We start from the raw sequence: 21,734 nt of genomic DNA, 5'->3' as shown, positions 1-21,734 counted from the left end.
GGAGGACTCACACAGATGTCAGAACCACACACACACACACACCTGCCACTTCATTTTATCCTTTGCCCTCTGCCACTGGCTCAGAACTATATGTGTAGTGGCATGGATTACAACAGCAAGTCATAACCACAGTGAGCTTACAATTTAGAGGTACAGAGCAGAAGATCAGACTAAACACAACTGGCTGAGTTCAAGCAGAATAATCATTATTTCAACAGAAACATAATCTACAGTATTTTGAATATTAATGACTATTGTATTGTACTGTTGATTTGTTTTAAGAGACTTAGTTGGAAGGAAAAGCTTTCAATTTAATAGTCGATCTGTGTCTCAACCTTTACCTATGGGCATGAGCTCTGGAAAGCTTTTCAAGCATTCCCAGCTGGGAAGAGAACCGGGGGTAGACCCAGAAATCACTGGAGAGGTTTTATAGTTATATAGCCTCGGGAAGACCCAGGAGGAACTGTAAAGCACTGCTGGGCAAAGGAAGACCAGCTAATAGGTGCTCACTGTCATCAGATATGGAGACTTTACATTGCAATACATCACCTACATATGTGCCTTTCAGGCAGACTTCAAGCAGACTGACCACAGTGTCTACAGCTGTTCATGTCCTTCTACGCAAAAGAGCATAATCATGGCTTCAGGAATCAAGAAGTGCAAGACGAATAGAAAAGAGGGATCTTTTTTTCTTAACTCCTTATCCAGTTCAGGGTTGCATCTTTTCAATGTAGCAATTTGCTCATATTTTTCAGACTAAACAATTAATCTATTAAATAAACAAATTAGAAATCAAAAAAATTTGTGGTATAAAGGATGGCAATCCTGCTGAAGTGTTACTGGGATTAGATCACAATTTCTTGTGGCACTCCACTGTGAAAACTGTCAACACATATTCAACTGAAAGAAGGGAGCAATGACAGGAGATCATAAATAAGAATGAAATGAAGGACAATAAGAAAACACAAACCAGAACGGAAGCATTCAATTATCTGCTGAATCCCAGACTTGGAGGTCTGCAGAGGCTGCTGGAGCAGAGGAGGATCACCCGGCTCCACACAGAGACCTAAAAAGAGAGAGAGAGAGCATTTTATTAAAGTGAGCGTGTAATTACAACAGAGTATGAAAGCCACTGAGAAATAAAGCATCACCTAGAAATTCTGGGGAGCTGGTGGGAACAAAGTATATTGCCAACGCCAGTGCTTAAAGGGCAAATACAATCAGAGTCAGACAATGAAGTCTGTTCAGGATAGTGATTCGTTTTGAAATCATTACCTTCTAATACACACACACACACACACACACACACACACACACACACACACACACACACACACACAAAATGAGAAAGCATGCCTTCTATCTTTGCCTTCTAGGATCAGCATTATAACGGAAAGGAAACACAGGACATGGGTGTAAATGAAAAAACACCCTTTACAAATGAAATCTCTCTGCAGGGATTGCTCAGAGGACTACAGCTCAAGTGGGAGTGATGAAAAACGTGCAGTGGGAGGGCAGAGGCGTGCTGCTGGCAAATTTTTGTGCCAACTCCAACAGAGGTCGGCGACAGCAAAGGATTGGATACTCCGACTTGGGTCTAGCACAGTGCCACATTATCTGCCAAAAGAGGAACATGGCGAAATTTACTGATGTGCACTGGAGAATATTTTTTGCTTATGCATGACCTGCAATTACTGGAGGATGTAGACTGAGAAAGCAGCAATCCTGATCATGGCAGGGATTTAATGTTTTGTTTGACTTATGTGCCAGCTTTTGCACTAGCTTCCCTTTAATGCATGTAATCATTCATTCAATTGTCATATAATACAGGGAGACAATTGTCCTTTACTCCTCTCTTGTTTTCATGCAAGTTGAATTGATTTATGTTCACTCTCAATGTAACAGTACTAGCCAACAAGTTTTAAAAAATGTAAATCAGATATTAATTTTTCTACCTGCATGAAAGATCAAATTTGTCGCCACAGTGTTATTTATTGGCCTTAGTGATAATAGTTGTTTGTTATTGATTGAACGAAACACTTTTTAAACCTTTTTTTTAAAGCTTTTTAAACCATTTTCAGACCATACGTTTGTTGTTTTTTTGCTTTTGTTTTTTTAAAAATACAATTACTGTTTTAGTCTTCAATTCAAAACCTGTGGTCATGTTGGATGAACCATAAACAAACATCATCAGAAACAAGCTACCAAGCAACAACCACCACGTCACTGTCATTTTTTGTAAAAAATAAATAAATAAAATGCATCATTAGGATGTGATCACAACATCCTGTGCCACAACACAATGAACACAATCAGCACATATTCATGGAAAGAAAGAAGTTTGAACGTATTGGTCTCAGAGTCAAACAAATTTAGTTTTCTGTTGTATAAAACATTAAATATAACATAGCAGGAGCAGAGCTTTGGTTCTTGCATTATTTATAGAAGCTGACTGTGGCTGAAAGACCTGCAGTGGTTTACTGAAATGACTTATGGGTAGGTAAAGTGCCCTCATCCTACCTCCTCTATAATAAAAGGTAGAATGAGGGCATAATTTTTATTTTGTATGTAATTATTTTTTGGTATTCCATGAACAATTTTTTTTACATCAATACAATCTGAGATGGGCATACAAACAACCACAGGGGTGTTTACCTTCACATACACCACCACACACCCTGTTATCACCTCAAAAAATAAGATGCCATTGAGAACATTATTTCTACTGCGACAAAAGAGCTGTTTGTAAAAGCAAGGCTACCACAAGGCTCCAAATAAAACATTATCATTGCTTTCAGCTGTGACAAATATCCACTGTTTGTCTCCCTCTGAAGCATGCACATATATTACAGCCCACAAACTACCATTTGTGTATCTTGGAGATTGTAGCGGTACCCTTTGACTGGCATTCTGTTAATTCGTGGAAAGCTCTGCTATTTCCAAGATGACGTTAATTAATGTCATGTTGGAATTCAGAAGCTGAGACATTTCATGTTTAAAAATTTTGCACTGGTACAATATATTTTAATGCCAACTAGGGCAGTCAGATTTTTAAGTCATGATTACTGTGATTAAAATGCATCAAGGCAACAACATTACTGTGATATGTATAGAAATCTTAAAAAAAATGTGATAAGAGGTTTTGTGTTTTGTCTTTTTTTATCAAGTTAAATTAAAAATATAGTCTCTCAGTATAACTTTAACAAAGGCAAACAAAAAGAACAATTACATAATTATTTCACATGTCCTTTAGTGGTATCAATATTTTATTTTTAAACAGCATGTTTATAAACAATACAAAGTTATCACATTACTTTCATCTAGTTATCAATTGTCTACTTTTAAGAAGTTTCTACAATACTGGGAGGCAGGTCTACTCAAAATGCCATACACACCTTGAGTAGACCTGTTTTGTGTGAAAGTGGTGTAATTGTGGTTGGTTTACTCTGGTTTGCTTGGGCTTTTTTACACAGAGAAAAAGCCCAAGCAAACTCCAAGTGAACCAAGTGAGAACACTGAGTCTGCTTATTGGCTAGATGTTGCTGGGGCAGGAGCAATAAAACAAAATGAAAAAGGTACTGTGTTCTTGAAAACATGGAGAATTTCTTTAAGCAGTATATCTAGGTGATATTTCACAGTTCGTCGGACTGAGGTTGGATCACATTTTAACTGTAAACAAACTGCTCTGGACTTTTTCGTGAACTGGACCCAGACCACTCATCCATAGGTCTCAGTGCGGTTGTTCTGCTCTGACAAACTAAACAGTAGAGGTGTGAAAACACCCTGAGAGACACATAAAAATCAAAGAGACTAGCTTACAGAGTAATACACCCACAGAGAAGGTGGCAGAAAGGCACAGAGACAGAAAGGTAAATGACAACTGTGTGAGAGGCTTTGACAGAGATGAAGATTATGTATTAATGTGTGACAGAACGTGTTTTCCTCTTTACCATCCCCCAACACCTCCCCTGCGATTGCTGCTATAATCCCAGGGGTGAAGGTTAGTGACCACTCTGACCTCCACATCCCCCTCTGCAAGAGAGTCAGATCAACCAGAGCTTCTCTGTGCAGTGTTTCTTTATTGCTACCAGAACTATATGACATTAACACAGTATCAGTGTACACATATGTGAGATGCATAAATACACCTCTTCTATTCCGAAAACATGAGACAAGAAGGAATGCTATTGTGAATGAAAGGCAGAGAAGGTTCATCTAACAAACCAAAAGAATAGAATAAAGCAAATATTTCAGAATTCAGACAGAACATCTGTCACTATAAAAAGTAGATTTCATAGCCTTGTAGTACAAATTACAACTCTAGCCAAAAGCTTAGCTTGGTTTTGGGGTCATGAAACACATTAGCTAAAAGTAATCACACCACATAAGCAGGACAGATGTGACAACTGCACAATCTGGCCATGAAAATCTTTCCAAGTTCTCATCCTAAGTGGAGAATTAGGACTATTTTTTCCAAGTTAATCAATAAAGGGTTACATCTTATTCTTAAACTAGGACTGTGTTCATTTCTCTACACATTTCTATTTGATTTAATCCCATTCTCACCAGCAGAATGCCTTCCAAGTTCCATTACAAATGGAGGAGTAATGCAAAAAAAAAAACAACTAGTGTAATAAATCAGTTCCCAAATAAAACTTTCATAAACGTCTGACAGCTCCAGCTAACCAGTGGTGCCCACAGTGGTGCTCAAAGCCAAAGGCAGTTCCCATTTTCTGTGTATAAACAAACCATTCACTTTGACTTTGGAGTCCAGCCTTACTCTAGCGCCCTGACAGGAGGCTGACAGACAGTTTTAGCCTGTAGGTGGATGAATCAAAGCAGCGAGTAGTGCAGAGTGAAGACTAAAATTCCCACCATGAGGTTGTATGCCAGCCAGCCATGCTGCAGCTTACAGCCATGTCTGTCCAGACTACTAATATACTTGGTGAAGAACTTGAAGGAAAGCAAAAAGACTAATGCAACAGACCAAATGACAAATGTGGTAACAATAGTCTCGTCTGTTCTTCTTTTATAGTGATAAACACTGCCCTGAAAAGTGGTTTTGTAAAACATACTGATGTTGATTTAGCTGACCTTCAACCCTTTGAATTTTGTCCTTTTAAACATTTGTCTTATTCTTGAATTATGTAGCTCTGACCAGCAACATCTATCAATTCATCCATGAGACCAAGCAAACGGTTGTGCTACATTTTCCCATACCCTTTCCTCAAACAATGAGCTCATGAGAATGGGATAAATGGACGACTCAAAACCTTAAGCGCAACAGCTTGAGTCTGCACACAACAGTCATACCCACCTGTGTTCTGACCATGTTTGCAGGCACTGGTCTGCAGAAGCTGCTCCTCAGTCTGGCAGCTCTGGTCCCTGGTCTCAGTGGTAGTGTTCCTATGAGGCTCAGGCAGTAGAGGAGGAATGGGCTTCCACAGAGGCTTACCCTGGTGCTGTCCAGCAGAGTTGCCCTTTTCCTGAACATCCACTGGAGTTTCCTTCTGGTCCCATTTCACCGGCAGCGCCTCAGTTGAAGCAGAGGTCTGAAGATGGAGTTGATCAGAGCACTGATCTTCACGTCGGGGTTGCACCTGTTCATGTTGGGTGTCCGAATGGAGTTGGCCTCCCTCCATCTCTGGCTGAACACCAGTCTGAGAAGAAAGCCAGACATAACAACATAAGACACACACATAAAATTGACTGCATTTATAATTAAAGCCACTGTAATCTCCATGCTCCTGTGGGTACTGTGGATAGCAGCAAGAATTGCTGCCTGCCACTGTGATATATACAACCACTGGAGGGAGACAAATCCAAAAAATCTTTAACTGCTTTAGATAGTAGCTGTCAAAGGGAAAGTGACTTACACTGTAGGTAAAAGGGCAAGCCACTGCAGTGGTGGATACTAGCATATGTGGGACTGCTTATGAAACAAAAGCTTTAAATAACTTCTTTATACTTAATAGGTTCATCTCAGGAACGCACCCCTGGTAAAAGGTTCTGTTTGCAAAGGGAAGCCAATTAGAAGAAAGTTGGCTAAAAGACAGAATGACCTTAAAGGGAAAAGAGATAAAATGGCTTGTTTTAGACAGTGGATGAATATAAAGAGCTGCACCAAGGTCTAGTACATAGTAAATAAAGATTATTTTAAACAGTGTATCCTACAAAACTACTCTAACAGAGTCCACCCATATGGAAAAGATATATATAAATCTTATAAAGTTTGTATCTGTCTTGTGTGAAACTTGTGTGAAAAGCACATAAGAGTGAAAACAGATATAAGATCCCTTGAAAAATTATATAAATGAAACTTGTATGTTTTGGATACTTCCTAAAACAATATATGAAAGTAATGAGAAAGTGGCCACTTTCATGAGTAAATCATATAAGCCTTATATGATTCACTATTTGAAGTAGGGCACATCTTATGCAAGTCTTTTATAAGTTTTTTCTATTTCTTTTCCATATGGGCAAGAATTTAAAAAAATAGTTTGAAATTATAAATGTTACCTAATGAAGACAGAAAATTCATGCATAAAACACATGCACACAAAATTTGAAACTTATTCATAGACAAGTAAATTAGAAGAGAGCCCCTTACAAATACAATTTGTAGCTGTCTTTGTCCTGAATTAATGCCAATTGTTGGGCAGAATGAAGGACCACAACAGCTGGCCGTGTATACGTCTCTGTGCACAAGTCTCCTGAGCATCCAGAAATTTTGTAGAGGAACATTAACCTTGTCACACACAGCTACCCCCCAGCAGGTAAGTGACTCCCCATCAACTCCTCAATGTGTGCACACACAGCATGTTTGTCTGCGTGTGTATTTATGTCTCTTAACCAGACCTCCTTTCTATCCAAGTCCCCAATCTTAGCTCCTCTGCCACCCACCAATTTATCCTCATTCTCTCTCTGTCTGTGTCTGCCTCGCTAACTCCTCGTGTCCCCACTGTCCTTGAAGAGGGATAAATGACTCCACATTAAGTACATTACAGCACATCACCACAGGACAAGTGGGCCAGTTGGACACTAACGCACAAAGACATACAAACAGACACATTGCCATATCATGGCATAAACAAATAGCTGCAAAATAGCCAAAAAATATCACATTTGTGCAATACACACATAACCTAATGAACCCAAACAGATATATTTCAACCAATGGTTCAAGTGCAAAGATGAAGGGAAAGAAAGAAACACAGTAAGTTTTTACTTTAAGAAAAAGAGGGAAAAAATCACCATCATGAGCTGAAAAAAAAAAAACATCAGGGAGTGCCACCATTCACTTAGAATTTCAATTCATCTGCCAGTCAATCAGTCAACTATTCATGATTCATTTTCAATGGAAAGTGGTGAGCACAAAGCACAAGAAAGAAGACTGATTAGAGTAGGTGCGCGGGCTATGAAATTCCACTCCTTAAAAAAATGTCATGTGGAATAAAGAATAAAACGAACAGGTGAAAGTGGTATCAAAAAAATCACAGATAAATCAGTCTGATAATTATTTAACAAGACTGATTTTCATATGGATATTGACAGCAATATGCCATTAATCACACGATGAATGGTATTTAATCATGAGGTCTATAACTTCAACAAAAAAAAGATGCAGGGCTCTAATGAAGATTTGTAGATTTGCATTTGTATATGGGGATTTACAGTTTTTGGTTACTGCTTGGGCTCTGCGCATCAGCAAACCGAATCAAAACAGAATAATGAAAACTACAGATTAATAGGGTTTACAGTGGTACTAAAAGAATTGTTCGAGATATAGCCCCTTTAATAAGGTGATCAAATTGCAAAATTTCAAAAACACTACTAAAGATTTTGTGTCCCGCTTTGCAGTGAGGCTTCTTGTTATTAAGAAAATGAACACGTGAAGAGTGAAAAAGTAAAGATGTTAGTGGAGCTTCAAAAAACTTGCAAAATACACAGAATCCTCACAAAGATAAAGTGTCAGTTTGCCAGAAGACACAAAATTTTGGCAAGAATTCTTGGAACAGACCTCTACAACAATGCATCTATATCAAAATTATGAAAAAACAAACATGCAGAAATAAGACAAAAGGAACAGCTTATGACCCTCAGTATAGCACCTCATTTGTCAAACATGGTGATGTCATGCATTGCTGTCAGTAGAGCTGGTACACAAAAATTTATTGATAATTAAACGGCTGACAGATGAAAAAGGATAAACACTGCTAAACATATTCAGGCAAACACGCTGAAACACAACAGACAACCTATCATCGTTCAGCGGGACAATGATCCTTAACATGTGGCCAGAGCACCCAAAAAGCTTTTCAGGGTGAAGAAAGTCCTTGCGTGGAATCGTTGTTACATAATCTCAGCCTAACTGAGCTGCATTTCACTTGCTGAAAGGGCAGACCTACTTGATTCACTGGTGTAGATACAAAGAGTGTTGAGATTGACCGCGAGGCTAGAACATATAACATGATTTAGTTTATGTCTGATTTATTTTTAAACCCCTAAATGTTGGCATTATGTGTAAAGGGCTACAGCTCCTAAACTATCCTCCCCAGTGATGAAAAACAACTCAAATTAAAGCTAAGACTCTGCACTTTGTCGTATTGACTGTTTTTTTTCTCCAAATTGCCCAGCTGTCTAAATATCCTTGTCTAGACTGTAAATAAGCTTCTATTGTAACACAATCACTGACGTATTTTCTCTTTTTCACAATAAAAATACTGATTGTATTACCTGGTGTATCTGTACAATCCCTATTTCCCATATGCAAAGGCTGTGGTATAGGGAGTGCACACTGTAATGACTGCAGGCACAATACACATGCTACAAAAAATACAAACAAGACAGGGGCTAGGACAAATAAAAGAGGGTACTTAAAGGGAAATATATAAGGACAGAATTCAAGTTTTCCCTAGCTCACATCCAGTGAAATTTGTAACATGTGGCAGGAGTTATTTCAATAACAGGTTAGGTTTCATTTGCATCTAACATAAATGAAGTGTGACTTTACAATCAGACAGGCATTGTTAGATTTTCTTTTGTCCAGTACCTGTCTGCGGGGACAGTTAGAGCTCTTCCTCCCAGCTGACTTCTGGGCCTTCACCATGCTGCCAAGACTGGCCTGCTGCCCCACACGTTCACTACCAGCATACACCTGTAACCTGCAACAACACTCCACATGAGCCAAGAACTGGACTGAAAGAATTACCTTCTGCTGGAAGAGCCACTAAAGCATGAAAAGCTGTCTAAAGAATTAAACAAATTATAGTTCCTTATATCTTAACTGTGCATTGTTTTCTTGTTTACACATGTACACTTCCAATACATTTGTAAAGGTTTGTTTGTGTGCAGATTACACAAAGCTTTACCATGATACATTATCAACATCAGTGGAGCAGACTAGTGAAAGAATTGTAAGTCACACAATCTAAACTTTAAATAAAATGCTACCAATGTTAACCATTTAATATCATCTTCCACATGCGTTAGCCTTCAGAAAATGTGGGAGTTTTACAGAAAGTTGATGAGAACAGTCTGCCATGTTACCATGAACCAATACACTACATGATTTGCACCATCTCTATGTGTGCATTTGTAACGGAGTACTCTGGCTCATGAACATTGCTTGTCCTAATTGATATGCAGCATATATTTCTTCTAAGAAAACACTATATAGTTGCAACCATTCTGCAGCAGTGTAAAGATTGATTCAATCTGCATTAAAATAAGTTGTCACAGGTAATTCTACTGAAGTAAGAATTGGTGCAATCAGCAAACCCACAGAGAGAGAGAAAATGTGCATAAAATACTTTTTTTTTTTACCCATTTTTGCAACACTGTGGTGTCCAAATCAAGAATCTGTAAGAAAACTGGTAGAAAAAAAAGTTTCACTTCTTAAACACAGCCACATAAGTTACAATATAACATGTAGAAAACACACCCATAACAAGGTCTAATATAGATACTGGGTGTGTGGAATCTGAAACTGCTTTTAAGTGGGCTTTCTTTTGTTACAAGTTTCCTTTTGATACAGGAACAGTATTGGTGGAAGTGCGGAGCCAGTGGTTTTGAATGAGTTACCCACTTGAGTCCTTTATGAGTCAGACTAAGAACTGCAGTGCCAAATTGTTGTGGATGCTGTAAAGATGCTTTTCATTGGTTGCTCTGTATCATACCAAATCTACCATAGGTTTGTATTACAGATTTAGGTGTGAAACAGTATGAGTTGCTGCCCTCTAGTGGTCATTTAGACACCATATTACTGGATGTATTTTTTTAACATAAGATCATCCAGCTTCAGAGGCATATGCTGAACAACCTCACTTTTCCAAAATTTGCCATCTTTCGCCATAAGATCTATCAACAAGAAGCCTACGTTAGCTGTCACTGCAATCTGCAGAGTGACTTTTGTTGTTTTAAATGTATGAAGAGTCCAACGTTGAACTAATAAGTTGCTGCAAGTGACAGTGGCTTGAAGCAGTTTGGCTATGACATACTATGAGCATCCCAAATTTGTGGTAATTTGGATTTAGGAGACAGCAAGAAAGCACAAAACAAATTAGATGAATATCAAGAAGGGAAAGCACAGATCACCAACTGAAATTAGATCACATCGACTCTATGCCTGAAGCAAACATGTAGTAGCGAAGATTTTGAGACTTTATACTAAGCTTATTAAGTATTGAAACTAATATTCTGAAATTAATCACTATGACTTTCAACTACAGGGAAAGGGACATTAGGCAAACAGCGACAGTTGTGTCAGTAGATGCAGCGGGGGCCCCGAATGCTTCAAGACAAAGCCAATGTCAGAGCACGCTGTCCCATGTACAGGCATGTCTCCCACTCAGAAACACTTTTACTGCTACTGAAACTCCAGCAGAGGGAGACAAAGCATGTAATGGAAATGGGTTTTTTTAGTTGAAAAGTTTTATAGTGTTTTCTACAAGACCAAGGGCTTGAAGACAGCTGATATACAGACAGTGTGGGACACAGGATGTCACAATGCAACACTCCTCTTAATGCAAAAGATGTTTAGTATACCTCAAGTGGGGGCAGAAATTATGCCTGGCCTGATGGTTAAGAACAGCAGGTGAGATGCTGTTCTTAACCATCAATGCAACTCTGTTAAATAAGTCATAGTATATATATATATATAGGGAGAGAGAGAGAGAGATTTTATATATAGATTGTTCCTGAATTTACATTTCTAGTGTGCCAGGCATCGTTAAGAACCACAGCACGCCTTTTCATCTCTGGATCCCGACTTTTAGCACTAATGATGAACCAGTCAAGCACTATGCAATAATGCCACAGCAGAGGATACTTGCAATAATGGAGCAGCTACTTAACAGATGAGCTCAACTAGAGTGGAGCCATGGCTGGAGACGTAGAAAATGTCAGTCTGTGGGAATGCATTTGTTTTTATCTTGTCTATCTAAAAACCTCAAAAAGGTGAAGACAGCATGGCTGCAACAGGTCAACAGTGCTCCTAAACCTTTGCTGAACACAATTTTCTTTTTTAAGATTCAACTGTAACAAAGTCAGAATTTCTAACAGAACTATTCAATTAAATTTATGTATTTTCGACTAAAATTAAGAGCAGGTATATTAATACATCATGCACCTACCCAGTTAAGCTCTATTTTTATCATGAGGGAGATTAACACCAGCCATTAACTATAATGGGAAATGAGGACTTTGACCGGAAAGTCTGTCTACCCTCCCGACTACTGGTGAGTAAGGAAACAAGCTCATTTAAAATTTCTGTTTCTTTTTTTAAAAAAATATTAAAGTTAACCTTAGTTAATACAACATATAAAGGCAGTGCTAAATTTGAAGCCACTGTGGAAGTATCCTTACTCCTACCCTTCACCGCTCAACAAAAAAAGATCCTTGGTCTTCCTGAGTGTAATTTGTACACCATGTTTGTTAAAAGTCTAAAAACATCTAATACCGGTGAAGAACCCTACATTGGTCTTAGTATGCATTCAAGAAAAACTGGCTATCTATTATGTGCTAATCCATTAGCTCAGTGGCCCCTGATGACCTGCTTAAGGTGTTTCTCAGTGTTTCACTTAATGCATGCTGGGATGCATTCAAGCACTCTACTATCCTAAATACGAATATATTATTACAGAAAACAAACACAGATTACAAGTTTCTGTCACTCTGACCACAAAGAACTATGCATGAAAACGTACATTTGAAATTATCTAAGTTTCATACTAAATCTAGAACTATCAGAAATGTTTGCTACCATTTTCCAATCACATCTACAAGACAAGTACTATACAGCAAACTTATAAACATAAGTTTATCTACATGTTTGAATATACCATAGTATCAAAACAGACACACATCTCGACCCAAGACTAGCAGCAGCTAATAACTGATAACTCCAGCTAATAATGCCATTCTTCCCAGTCTGCTGGAGCTGACCCTACCTTAAAAACCCCAGTGTGGACACTGCCTTAGGCTCCAGTCATAGAGTCCTAGAGACCAGTTGGTGACCTGCTGGATGTCAGTTACTCACTGACCAGTCTTCTAGGCCTGTGTGACTGATACCTTAAAGAGGCATCATGTACTGCAAAGGCTGAAAACAAACACCTTTAACAACACACATGTCAACAACACACAGGGGACTCGGATTTGTATGGCAACAGACAGAGGTGGTTATGAAGGACTGATATGTGTTATGACTCTGGTAATGACACCGATGTGTCTCAGACTGGAAATGGGGATATTAGCATGGTTAGCACATTGGCCTAAAATCACGTTATTTTCCTCACATTTATCAAAATGTCAGATATTTCAAGTAGTTCTACAATTCTACTTTTGGGGCCATCAATCATCTTTCACTCCATTCTAATGTATACTAATGTTTACCTTTTAAATATATTGGCAGCAGTGATTATTGTTATCCTCACCTTTCATGTTTAAAAAAAACATTATCTGTTGAGAAAACTATGCATTGTACATCTAGTACAGTGATGCTCTGTGAAATTGTCTCTCAGAAAGAAAACGATGCTCCACAAATGCTGTAAGACCAATTTCAAAAGATCAATAAAGAAGAAACAGGTTTGAAAAAGGCATTTCCTTCCATCCTCCTCAGAACAATACTTGATAAACAACTGCTGAACAACAGCTGATAATGCAGAAAAAGATGACTGATATGAGCTTGTGTTTGCAATGAAAGGCTGAGCTGGGACTAAATTGCCTGAGGCACTTGGAAATACAGTCTCAAAGCTGACAATCTTAAGAATTAATCACATGTTTCTTATATTCTAAAAATAAGTGCTCAACTCTTCTCCTCTCCTATATACTAATATAACTCTGAACAAATCACCCACTACCTGGCTAGTATGACTCACTGCCTGAGTACCATTACCATTTCCAGCTGTAAAATTTCAATTCAAATACTCCAGTATACCCATTCCCAGCAAAACAAGCTGGCATCCATTGCTCAGTAGTTCACAAATTACACCTGAGTGTGAGTTTCAGCCCTGGTGGTAATCCATAGTGAATTCTGTTAATACTATGATGAATCCAATTTGTAAACTGAGTTTCCCATCTGGGAACATCTCTTATTTTAGGAGAAAAATCGTAATTTTCCTTTTCAGAGAAAATAGATAAGGTAAATTCACAACAGAAGAAAATAACTTTTTCTATGCTGCAGTGAAACCTCAGCTTTTTATGGTATAGCAAATAAAGAAATATTAGCCTACATAATATTTAAACATCTAAGTGTGCATTATTATAAGATGTACTGCTTATGTAGCGCCACAGCCATTAGATAGATGGCAGCAATCATGATCTACTAGTCATTTCCTGTGGCCGCTGGAGAAGACTTCCTCCTAATGGACGAACTCTATACACTGACATGATGCTAGCTGCTGGCAGGTATACCAATACTGACTACAGCACAGTATGGAGGCAGTGATATTGCGCGCTGCTTGAATGTAAACACTTTCCACACGGTGAATCACAGAATGGACAGTTTATATACGGTGGTGGTGACCCTTTCCCTTTATTGCTTGTATTCTCAAAAATGTGCAATATGTATATAGGAAGAGGACGTCCACTTGGAGGAGGTCCACTTGGCCGCCTCATGTTTCCCAAAAGTATCACTATCCAAAATCTCCAAATTTTTCTCCACATCCATACTTTGAAAGTCTGACTGAAGGACAGGGAGTAGTGAAACCAATTGGTTTAACTACCAGTACCTTTGCACAGGTGCAAGTTAAGCATGTCACATGCACCAATGTTCCCAGGATGCTGGCTTTTGAAATGTGCGCTACTAACAGGTTTCAAGGTGAGCTGGGCCCCAGAAAAAGCAGGATGTTGATCAAGAATACGGCAATCCAGTATTTGGATCTTTTGTATTGATCTTTTTCATAGGTCCCATGTTGTCACTGATATCTATCTATCAACCTACCTACCTATCTGTTCAATTCAGTTCTCTGATTTTCTGTGTTCACTTCACCACACAATCAACCAGAGTGGGAGCTAATGTACCACAGAAGATGTTAAGAGCAAAAAAAAGAATAGTTCGGAGGTGTTTCACACCTACTACACCAGCAGCTTTTCTTGAATATTTCCAGAAGTTTTACATTTTATCACAAACTCTCCTCAAATAAGTTGGCATGACTGAAAAGCTCAAAACTCTCCGTCTCAGTCAGAGACGTTACACAGGGTAGAAGCTGGAAGGACGTTGGTTTGGTGTAACTCTTGCTGGAAAGCTTTTACTGGACTTGAGTAACATAAGGTGTCCTCATTAACTCGATTCATATTATTGCACTTCAGCTGTCTCCTGTCAGCTACACACACACACACACACACAATGTGTGAGAGGAAGGTGAAGAGAAACTAACGCAATGCAAAAATAATAATAATAATAATAAAAATAAAACGGCAGGTTGCAGTTGTCTAATAACTCTTAACATAAGCTAAAATTAGCCTACTAGAAATGTAATGTTTTGTGAGAAATTTTTTGTTTTGTTTTTATACATGACAGTTTCAACTTGCAACTGTGGATACAGCAACATACTGTGTTCACTGAGAACGGTTACTGGAAGCGTTCCTGAGCCCACACAGTGAGTTTCACTACTGAATCGTATCTGCTTTTAATGCACTGCTGCCGGAGCAACCAAATTGTATTAATGTTTTTTATTTGTCCCTTGCATACACTGATTTCTCCAAACTGTTTGAATTAATTAACGATAACATGTACAACAGATGATGGAAATCCCAAAGTATCTTAGATTGAGACGTCTTACTCTGAAACTGCTCAAAAACTAATCTGTTCAACCTCCACAACTTTTCCAAGTTTTATCCCCCTGTCCTGTTACTTAACATTTTGCATGACACCACATCTAGCCATCCTGTTCAAACTGGATGGCTAGATGTGGCCTTTCTATGTGAAGCTTGTATGTTCTGCCTGTGCCTGATTGGAGTTTCTACCATGTCAAAAGAAATATTTGTTATGACTGCAAAAGACTTGAAAGCTGTCCAGTTTGTGTCTCACCCTCTATATCGCCTCCATGGCCCTGTGGTGGACAAGCATTTAAGATTGAGGCATCTGTGTATATTGACATTTTACACAGTGTCCCAACATTTTTGGAGACATATCTGTACAACTGCAAAATAGTCCCTCTAACTGTAACACTAAAACAAGCTTAGATAAATTCGGTGGTGTTTCTCACTTCAAGAAAGGTACTGGTGACAGAAAATAAACATTCACATTCAAATATGATTAACTGATCTCACTGTGTGTTACAGTAACATCCTGTGTGATAGCATTAACAGGTTGCTGCCCAGGAACATATGGGATCTCATATACATGCACACACCAGTTGGTCTTGAGATATTATACTGAAACTCACAAACATTAATCACTGTGGAAAGAAATCATTCTCTACAACGTTTTGGTTGCAAATGGGAAAATACCTGAGCGGTACCACCACAACCACACCAGCTGAGTTATTACACAGACTCATTCTCCCCAGCAGCAACTTCATTCCCGCCCAGAATTCATTGCACAGCAAAGTTTACTGAAACTTAATATCTTGACTTGCTTTCATGTCATCATTTTCATCAACCCAATTGAGCCAGAACACCCTTTAAAGGCACACTCAGTGGCAGTACACACAACAGCTGAATTAGACCAAACCAGATATGAAACGAATTCTCCACAGGACACCGTGTAGCCTTAATTCAAAGCAAGCACACAGCACATTAGAGCAACATAAAGAGATGCAGCAGCAGCAAAGCATGGAAAGGGAGCACAGACACAGATTTAAATAAATAAAACCACAAGAGATGCATAATGGGCATTTTCAGGCCAGGTGTGGATGCACAGTGCACAGTCTACTTCATATCGAGGCTTTAAAAATCACACATAAATGTATAATTAAGTACAAGCCCCAAAGAGGGTGATGTCAACAATGAATGGCAAAGAAAGAAAGCAACAATCTATGAAATCCAAAACACACACAGATCACCTGAGATCCCACCCTACTCTGTAATGAGGCAACACTGTTGTGACAACAGCCTTGAACAACTGTTCTAAAAAGTCAGATATTTCTATCACAATAGGTAAAAAGTCTTTTTTTGTTGTTGACAGATTGATATCTACTGAAAACTGTGCTTGCCTTTACCACGGACACTGCAAAATACGTTTCCCTAGTGTATTTAATTGGTTTGTAGACTCGAAATACTCCACCACAGTTTCCTGGCTCACTAGTTGACTTACTACCTAGCTTGCTGGCTGTTTTGCTGAAATTGATTATCTTGTTTCCTGGCTGAATGGATATTTTGCTGTGTTTCTACTGTGGTGTGTGACTGGCAGGTAAAAAGGCTTGTTGACTGACTGAACTTGCACACTGGTTTGACAAGCTGACTCAGAGACTGAACACAACACTACATCATTAACCTGACTGAATCATACAGCGACGTCATTTAACTGTTGCAGTCAGCATCCACCCTGGTGAAAACCAAGATACCTGTGGTGCCTCAGCAAGGAAGAAAGCCAGGCAGTCTTGGCTGCTGTTCTTATCTCAAGCTGCTAAAAATAAATAAATAAACGCCTAGAATAAAATGAATAGAGGCCCAGCTGAGGTAGTTAAAAGATTTGCAAAAAAAATGGCAAATATAAAAGTAATATGAAACAATATATAATACAGGGAATAACAAATATATAGTAGTTGCTCATGAAGAACAATTCTGTCAACTTCAGACTAGCCCTCCTTTTTATTTTAGTCCTCTGTCACTCACTTTGTTATCTAAACTCATGGCCTTGTTACCCATTCATGTCACTCCCGAAGGTTAGACTGACCATCTCTATACTGTCAAAGTTACTCATGCACTGTGTCACAGCTTGAACAGAGGGCAATAGAGAAAACAGAGGCAATAGGGGGCAGTGCAGCCAGGTTCTGACAGCATGCAGTGCAAAATAAGTTTTCAGTTAATCAAATACTGAAATAACAGCCACCTGCAAGTTCAAAGTTGGGAGCTTTAAACTGTCAAAGAAGAAAAGATTCCTATATCACTCCATTACCTCAGGGTGGCATCTGTGCTTTAGGGAACATGTTTCACAGCACAGGGAGCAATCTCTACTGATCTGTAACCTTTTGTTTTTTTAAAATAAAAGTACAGGAAGTGGAAACTGCACAGTAAAAAAACTATGTAAAAAAAACTCAATGTAAACACATAGGTGGGGGTTAGTCAGGTAAAAAATTCAGGTAATATGAGATAATATTATTAATTAATTTCACGAATCAAAATCCTGTATGTTGACATCGCTGCAAAATTCGTGTAAAGCTCACGCATTTCCGTTACATTCCTTTAATCCAAAAACTTCTTAGAAAAGAGTGATTTAACCGACTTTACTGCACAACAGTATCTTATAAAGGATTCTGTAGCTGACATTATCACCATTTCACGACTTTATGCCTTAGTTCTCTAGTTCGGTCTGGCCGATCAAACCATGCGCAGTGCCCCAAAGCGCAACGGCAACAAATAAAACGTTCCTGGGTAAAAACGCCATGCTCATCTCCAAACCAGAAACGCGTGGCGCGCCGTGGATGTTACTAAAAAACGAGCGAGTGCTTATCCAGTGTCCGAATCATAATCCAACCCCATTCTCTGCGCTGTTCATAAATGCTTCACGGCCATATCATCGCGATCCAATGGAAAAGACGTGTATCCACATGAGCGAGTTCACAATAGCCACATGCACCGAGCACCATGAGGAAAGGACCGGACGGATATACTCCTCTCCGGCTGGCCTGTCGAGCCCTGTAGCAGGTTTAACCAGTGTGTGTACGCATCCACTTACGCATCCCAGGGAGAGCGATGGAAACATAACCATCTCGAATAAACGGCGCGATCTTCCGTGTTTATACGAAATCCAAGTCGGTGCACTACTGGAGAGTGAAAGCGCACGGCGATTGTTGCCGCCCGAGTCCGTGTCTATTGGTTCTCGTTCAGCTGGGGCAGCGTCAGCACACACACACAGTCTCCATTTGCAACTCCATCGCCCCCCATGGGCGTGCGAGGCCGCGGGCTGTGACGCAAATGGCACTGGGTGATTTGCAAATGACATATCTTCCTAATTCGGTGTCGTCGCCACAGGGACTGGTCCAATTCACCAGATATTACCACAGAAATATCCATCCGACGGCGGGGGACGAGTAAATAAAGGCGGATGAGCAGTTCGCTCTACGGGGATGCGATTGCATAACTCAGGAAACTTAATAAAAATGTGCACGGAGCGAATGATGTGCAGTCTCCGTGGCTGATTTTTTGTGGTTGTTTCGATTTAATCCCAGTGGCCTGTGCTAGCACTCACCACACGATCCGTCATCGACTTTTGGCCACAGGAGGAACCAAGCAGAGCGTATACACAGGGAACCCAGTGGCCTCGCTATGGTGGATGTGTGGTGGCCAGAGCTAGGACGCATGCACGTAGCTGACGGCGAAAGACAGGACAGCCGGAGTGTGACTTAGGACCACATTCACAGGCCATAAAGGGCCCGCGTGAATGCTATTGTGCTCTTTTATCCAAGAGTCCAACTATTTACAAAAGGTTGGCCAACACACACAAAAAATATCGCGGCGAAAAGGTGGCGGCGGTTACAGCAGCTGCCACCGTTCTCTGCGCAAAGCAACAGCACAATCATTGCGCAGCGCCGGACTTCCCCAGTTTTGTGCAAACTGTGCGATTCGCTCAAAAGACTTTTATTTTTTTACCTCATTCAGGCTATCTTCGTCTGGCAAACCGCGAACCAGAGCGCAGAGCAGTCGTCGTTCTCATGGCACGATTTGCATCGCCCCCCATTATCCCCGAAAATCTCCTTTTACACGGTTATATTGTCAGCCTAAAAAACGCCACTATTTTGAGCAACAAAGGAGCAGCTTAACGTGATCAAAGAAAAGGCCAAGTATAAAATGCACCTTTCACGCCGTTAAAGAGAGGCCCCTCGTAACTATTGCAGCATGGCAGGGGAGTGCGGCGTAAAAACGAGCTAACCCGAATAAAATACACACAAAGACAAGGTGCAGCTCTCGCACGAATCCGTCCATCGCCACCGTGACCGCAACACTAAAACGTCCCCGATCATTTGGATTATCCTGGAGTGGCCGGGGGTGATATCACGGCGAATGTGAAACGCTGCGTTTTGCGGCTCCGTGGCACCTTTTCCAAGAAGCAGCTTGGCGCACAGGACCGGTGACCCTTCCATCTTTGCGCGTCCTTCTACCGAGCGAATTGGTGAACAACCCCGTATTTTGACCGGTCTCTGTTGAATAAAACACATCGCGGTAGGGGATTTTACCATTGAGGAAGTAAACGCTGCGTGTAAAAGGCTGCTACAAGTCTCTGAAACTATTCCTCTCCCCGCCGCGGCCAGGCAGAAACAAGAGGGCGATGACGCCATTTTCTGCAAAAACAACCATGCTCGGGAAGCCAAAGCGAAGGAGGTTTAACCCGCTCCGTAGCCCTCAAGTCCCGCTGAAACGTATTTAAACCAAGTCCTTACCTTGTTTTTCTCGGATGGGTGGCGGAATAGCGTGTTTCGAGAGATAAAACTGCTCGACCGTTGCTACTTCGAGTCCGGAGATTGTTTATTTCGCCTCCCAGCGTCCCTGGTTCACTCTGAACAAGTTCCTCTGCGAGCCGCTGTCTTTGTGCACCCAGAGGAGCCTCTCAGCGTTAAACCAGTCTCTGCGCAAAGGTGCACCCTCTACGTCCAATTTCAGCTAAAAATATCGGCACTTTAGAGGGACACTACGGAAAAGGGAGATCATTTGGTCTTTTTTAATTGCAAAAAGTTGACAAATTGACCCGCTTTTTATCCAGTGTCTCGGTTATAGCGTTGATTTATCCCCCAAAACGCGCAACCTTTTCGAGGACACAGACCTCTCCAGAAGAGTCCACGACGCAAACTCCGAAGTACACCAGGGTGTTTGTACCCACCCAGAAGTTAAATTGGCAGATAAAATATTTTACACCGTCAATTTAATAAAATACCAACTATTTAACCAAAATAACCAAAATTACTGACAAACGTGAACGAGTTATTCGCATTTGTGGTGATACGGTTTAATATACTAAATGAATATTTATAGTTTTTAATCACAATTTTATCCAGAATATGATTTAGAAGTGCATAAAACACAGTTGTGCGCTTAAAGTTTTCATCCAAGGGAAAATTGACGAGTTTATTTTTCTTCTTTAAATGAATTCAAGTAAATTGAAAATTTTGTGTAACTATATGACAAGTTATATGTGACACATGACAACAAGTATAAGGTTCTCCTTTTAAAAATGTGTTTCCAAGGACAACTCTCACTGATCTCCTTAAATATACCAGATGACAAATTGGTTTCTTACAACTTCATGTTGTTTTCTACTTTATTTTTAAATTTCCAAATGGCATTGGTTTATAAATACTGACTTCAAACTACATTTTAAAAAAAAAGCATGAGTAGCTTTTTCAGCTGTTGACCAAGTTTATTAGTAATAACACTAATGTGATCATACATTTCTCATCAATAACATCCCTTATGTTTTCAGTTGTTTGGATAGTTGGTGTTGAATAATCACATTTTTTTAACTAAAACATATCTAATGGCATCTCACTGGCTAGCTAGTCTGCTAAACACTAGCGTTCCCAACTTATGCCAAATAAGCACTTAGCCTCACCTGTCCTTCCTTCATTACAACTTCCTTCACTTGTTTGTAACAAATAATGAAAACAACCAACTGTTTTGTGATATTTCAGATGCATATAAATACATGACTGGGACTATTTTCACTGGTATCAATGCAATTTAACCCGCCTAGCATCCTTAAGCTAGTTAGCTTAACTGCAAAAGGCCAGCAACAGCTTCTTAGGTAATATAGCTAGGTTAGCTTTTTTTGTTTTAAGTTCGCACATATATATGTTAAACTACAATGATTTTTTACAAAACAGAGAAATAAAGTTTGTAACTGCACGCCTACCTTGTTTCCAGACAAGTTCAGTTGAAAACAAACCTGTTGGTGCAGGCCATGGGGTCTTACTAATAACCCCCCCTTACATTTGAGTCATGTCACATAAAGGAAGCATTTTTACTACATTTTATCACTTCAGGTTATCTAAATGAATTAAACAAACATACTATTTTGCTACCAAGCTCATGCACCCACTAATAATAAGTGCGAATTAAAATAGAAAAAGGGCAGAAAA

General features: G+C 39.6%; 1 protein-coding gene across 9 annotated transcripts in view; it reads right to left on the bottom strand.

Annotated features, from left to right (window-relative positions):
• Positions 1-20,340, bottom strand: part of znf800b (zinc finger protein 800b) — a 298,466-nt gene extending 278,126 nt beyond the window's left edge. For 2 of the 9 annotated variants that reach the window (XR_010096766.1, XM_063500389.1), the window contains exons 1-3: positions 18,341-18,783; positions 5,318-5,660; positions 971-1,066 (exon numbers count right to left, since the gene is read on the bottom strand). Coding sequence is in view for 8 of the 9 variants with exons in the window: in XM_063500389.1 (XP_063356459.1) it covers positions 971-1,066; positions 5,318-5,660; positions 18,341-18,607 (706 nt within the window). In the remaining variant the exon portion in view is untranslated. Of the gene's footprint in view, positions 1-970; positions 1,067-5,317; positions 5,661-9,052; positions 9,165-18,340; positions 18,784-19,551; positions 19,569-19,699; positions 19,761-19,838; positions 19,917-20,042 lie in introns of those variants that run through there. The other 7 variants (XM_063500391.1, XM_063500394.1, XM_063500393.1 and 4 more) reach the window with 7 other exon arrangements.
• Positions 20,341-21,734: the final 1,394 nt, after the last annotated feature.

Source organism: Pelmatolapia mariae, linkage group LG17 (assembly GCF_036321145.2).
Source record: "Pelmatolapia mariae isolate MD_Pm_ZW linkage group LG17, Pm_UMD_F_2, whole genome shotgun sequence".
NCBI lineage: Eukaryota > Metazoa > Chordata > Actinopteri > Cichliformes > Cichlidae > Pelmatolapia > Pelmatolapia mariae.
Note: the sequence above shows the minus strand (reverse complement) of the source record. Positions and strands in the feature narration are given on the sequence as shown.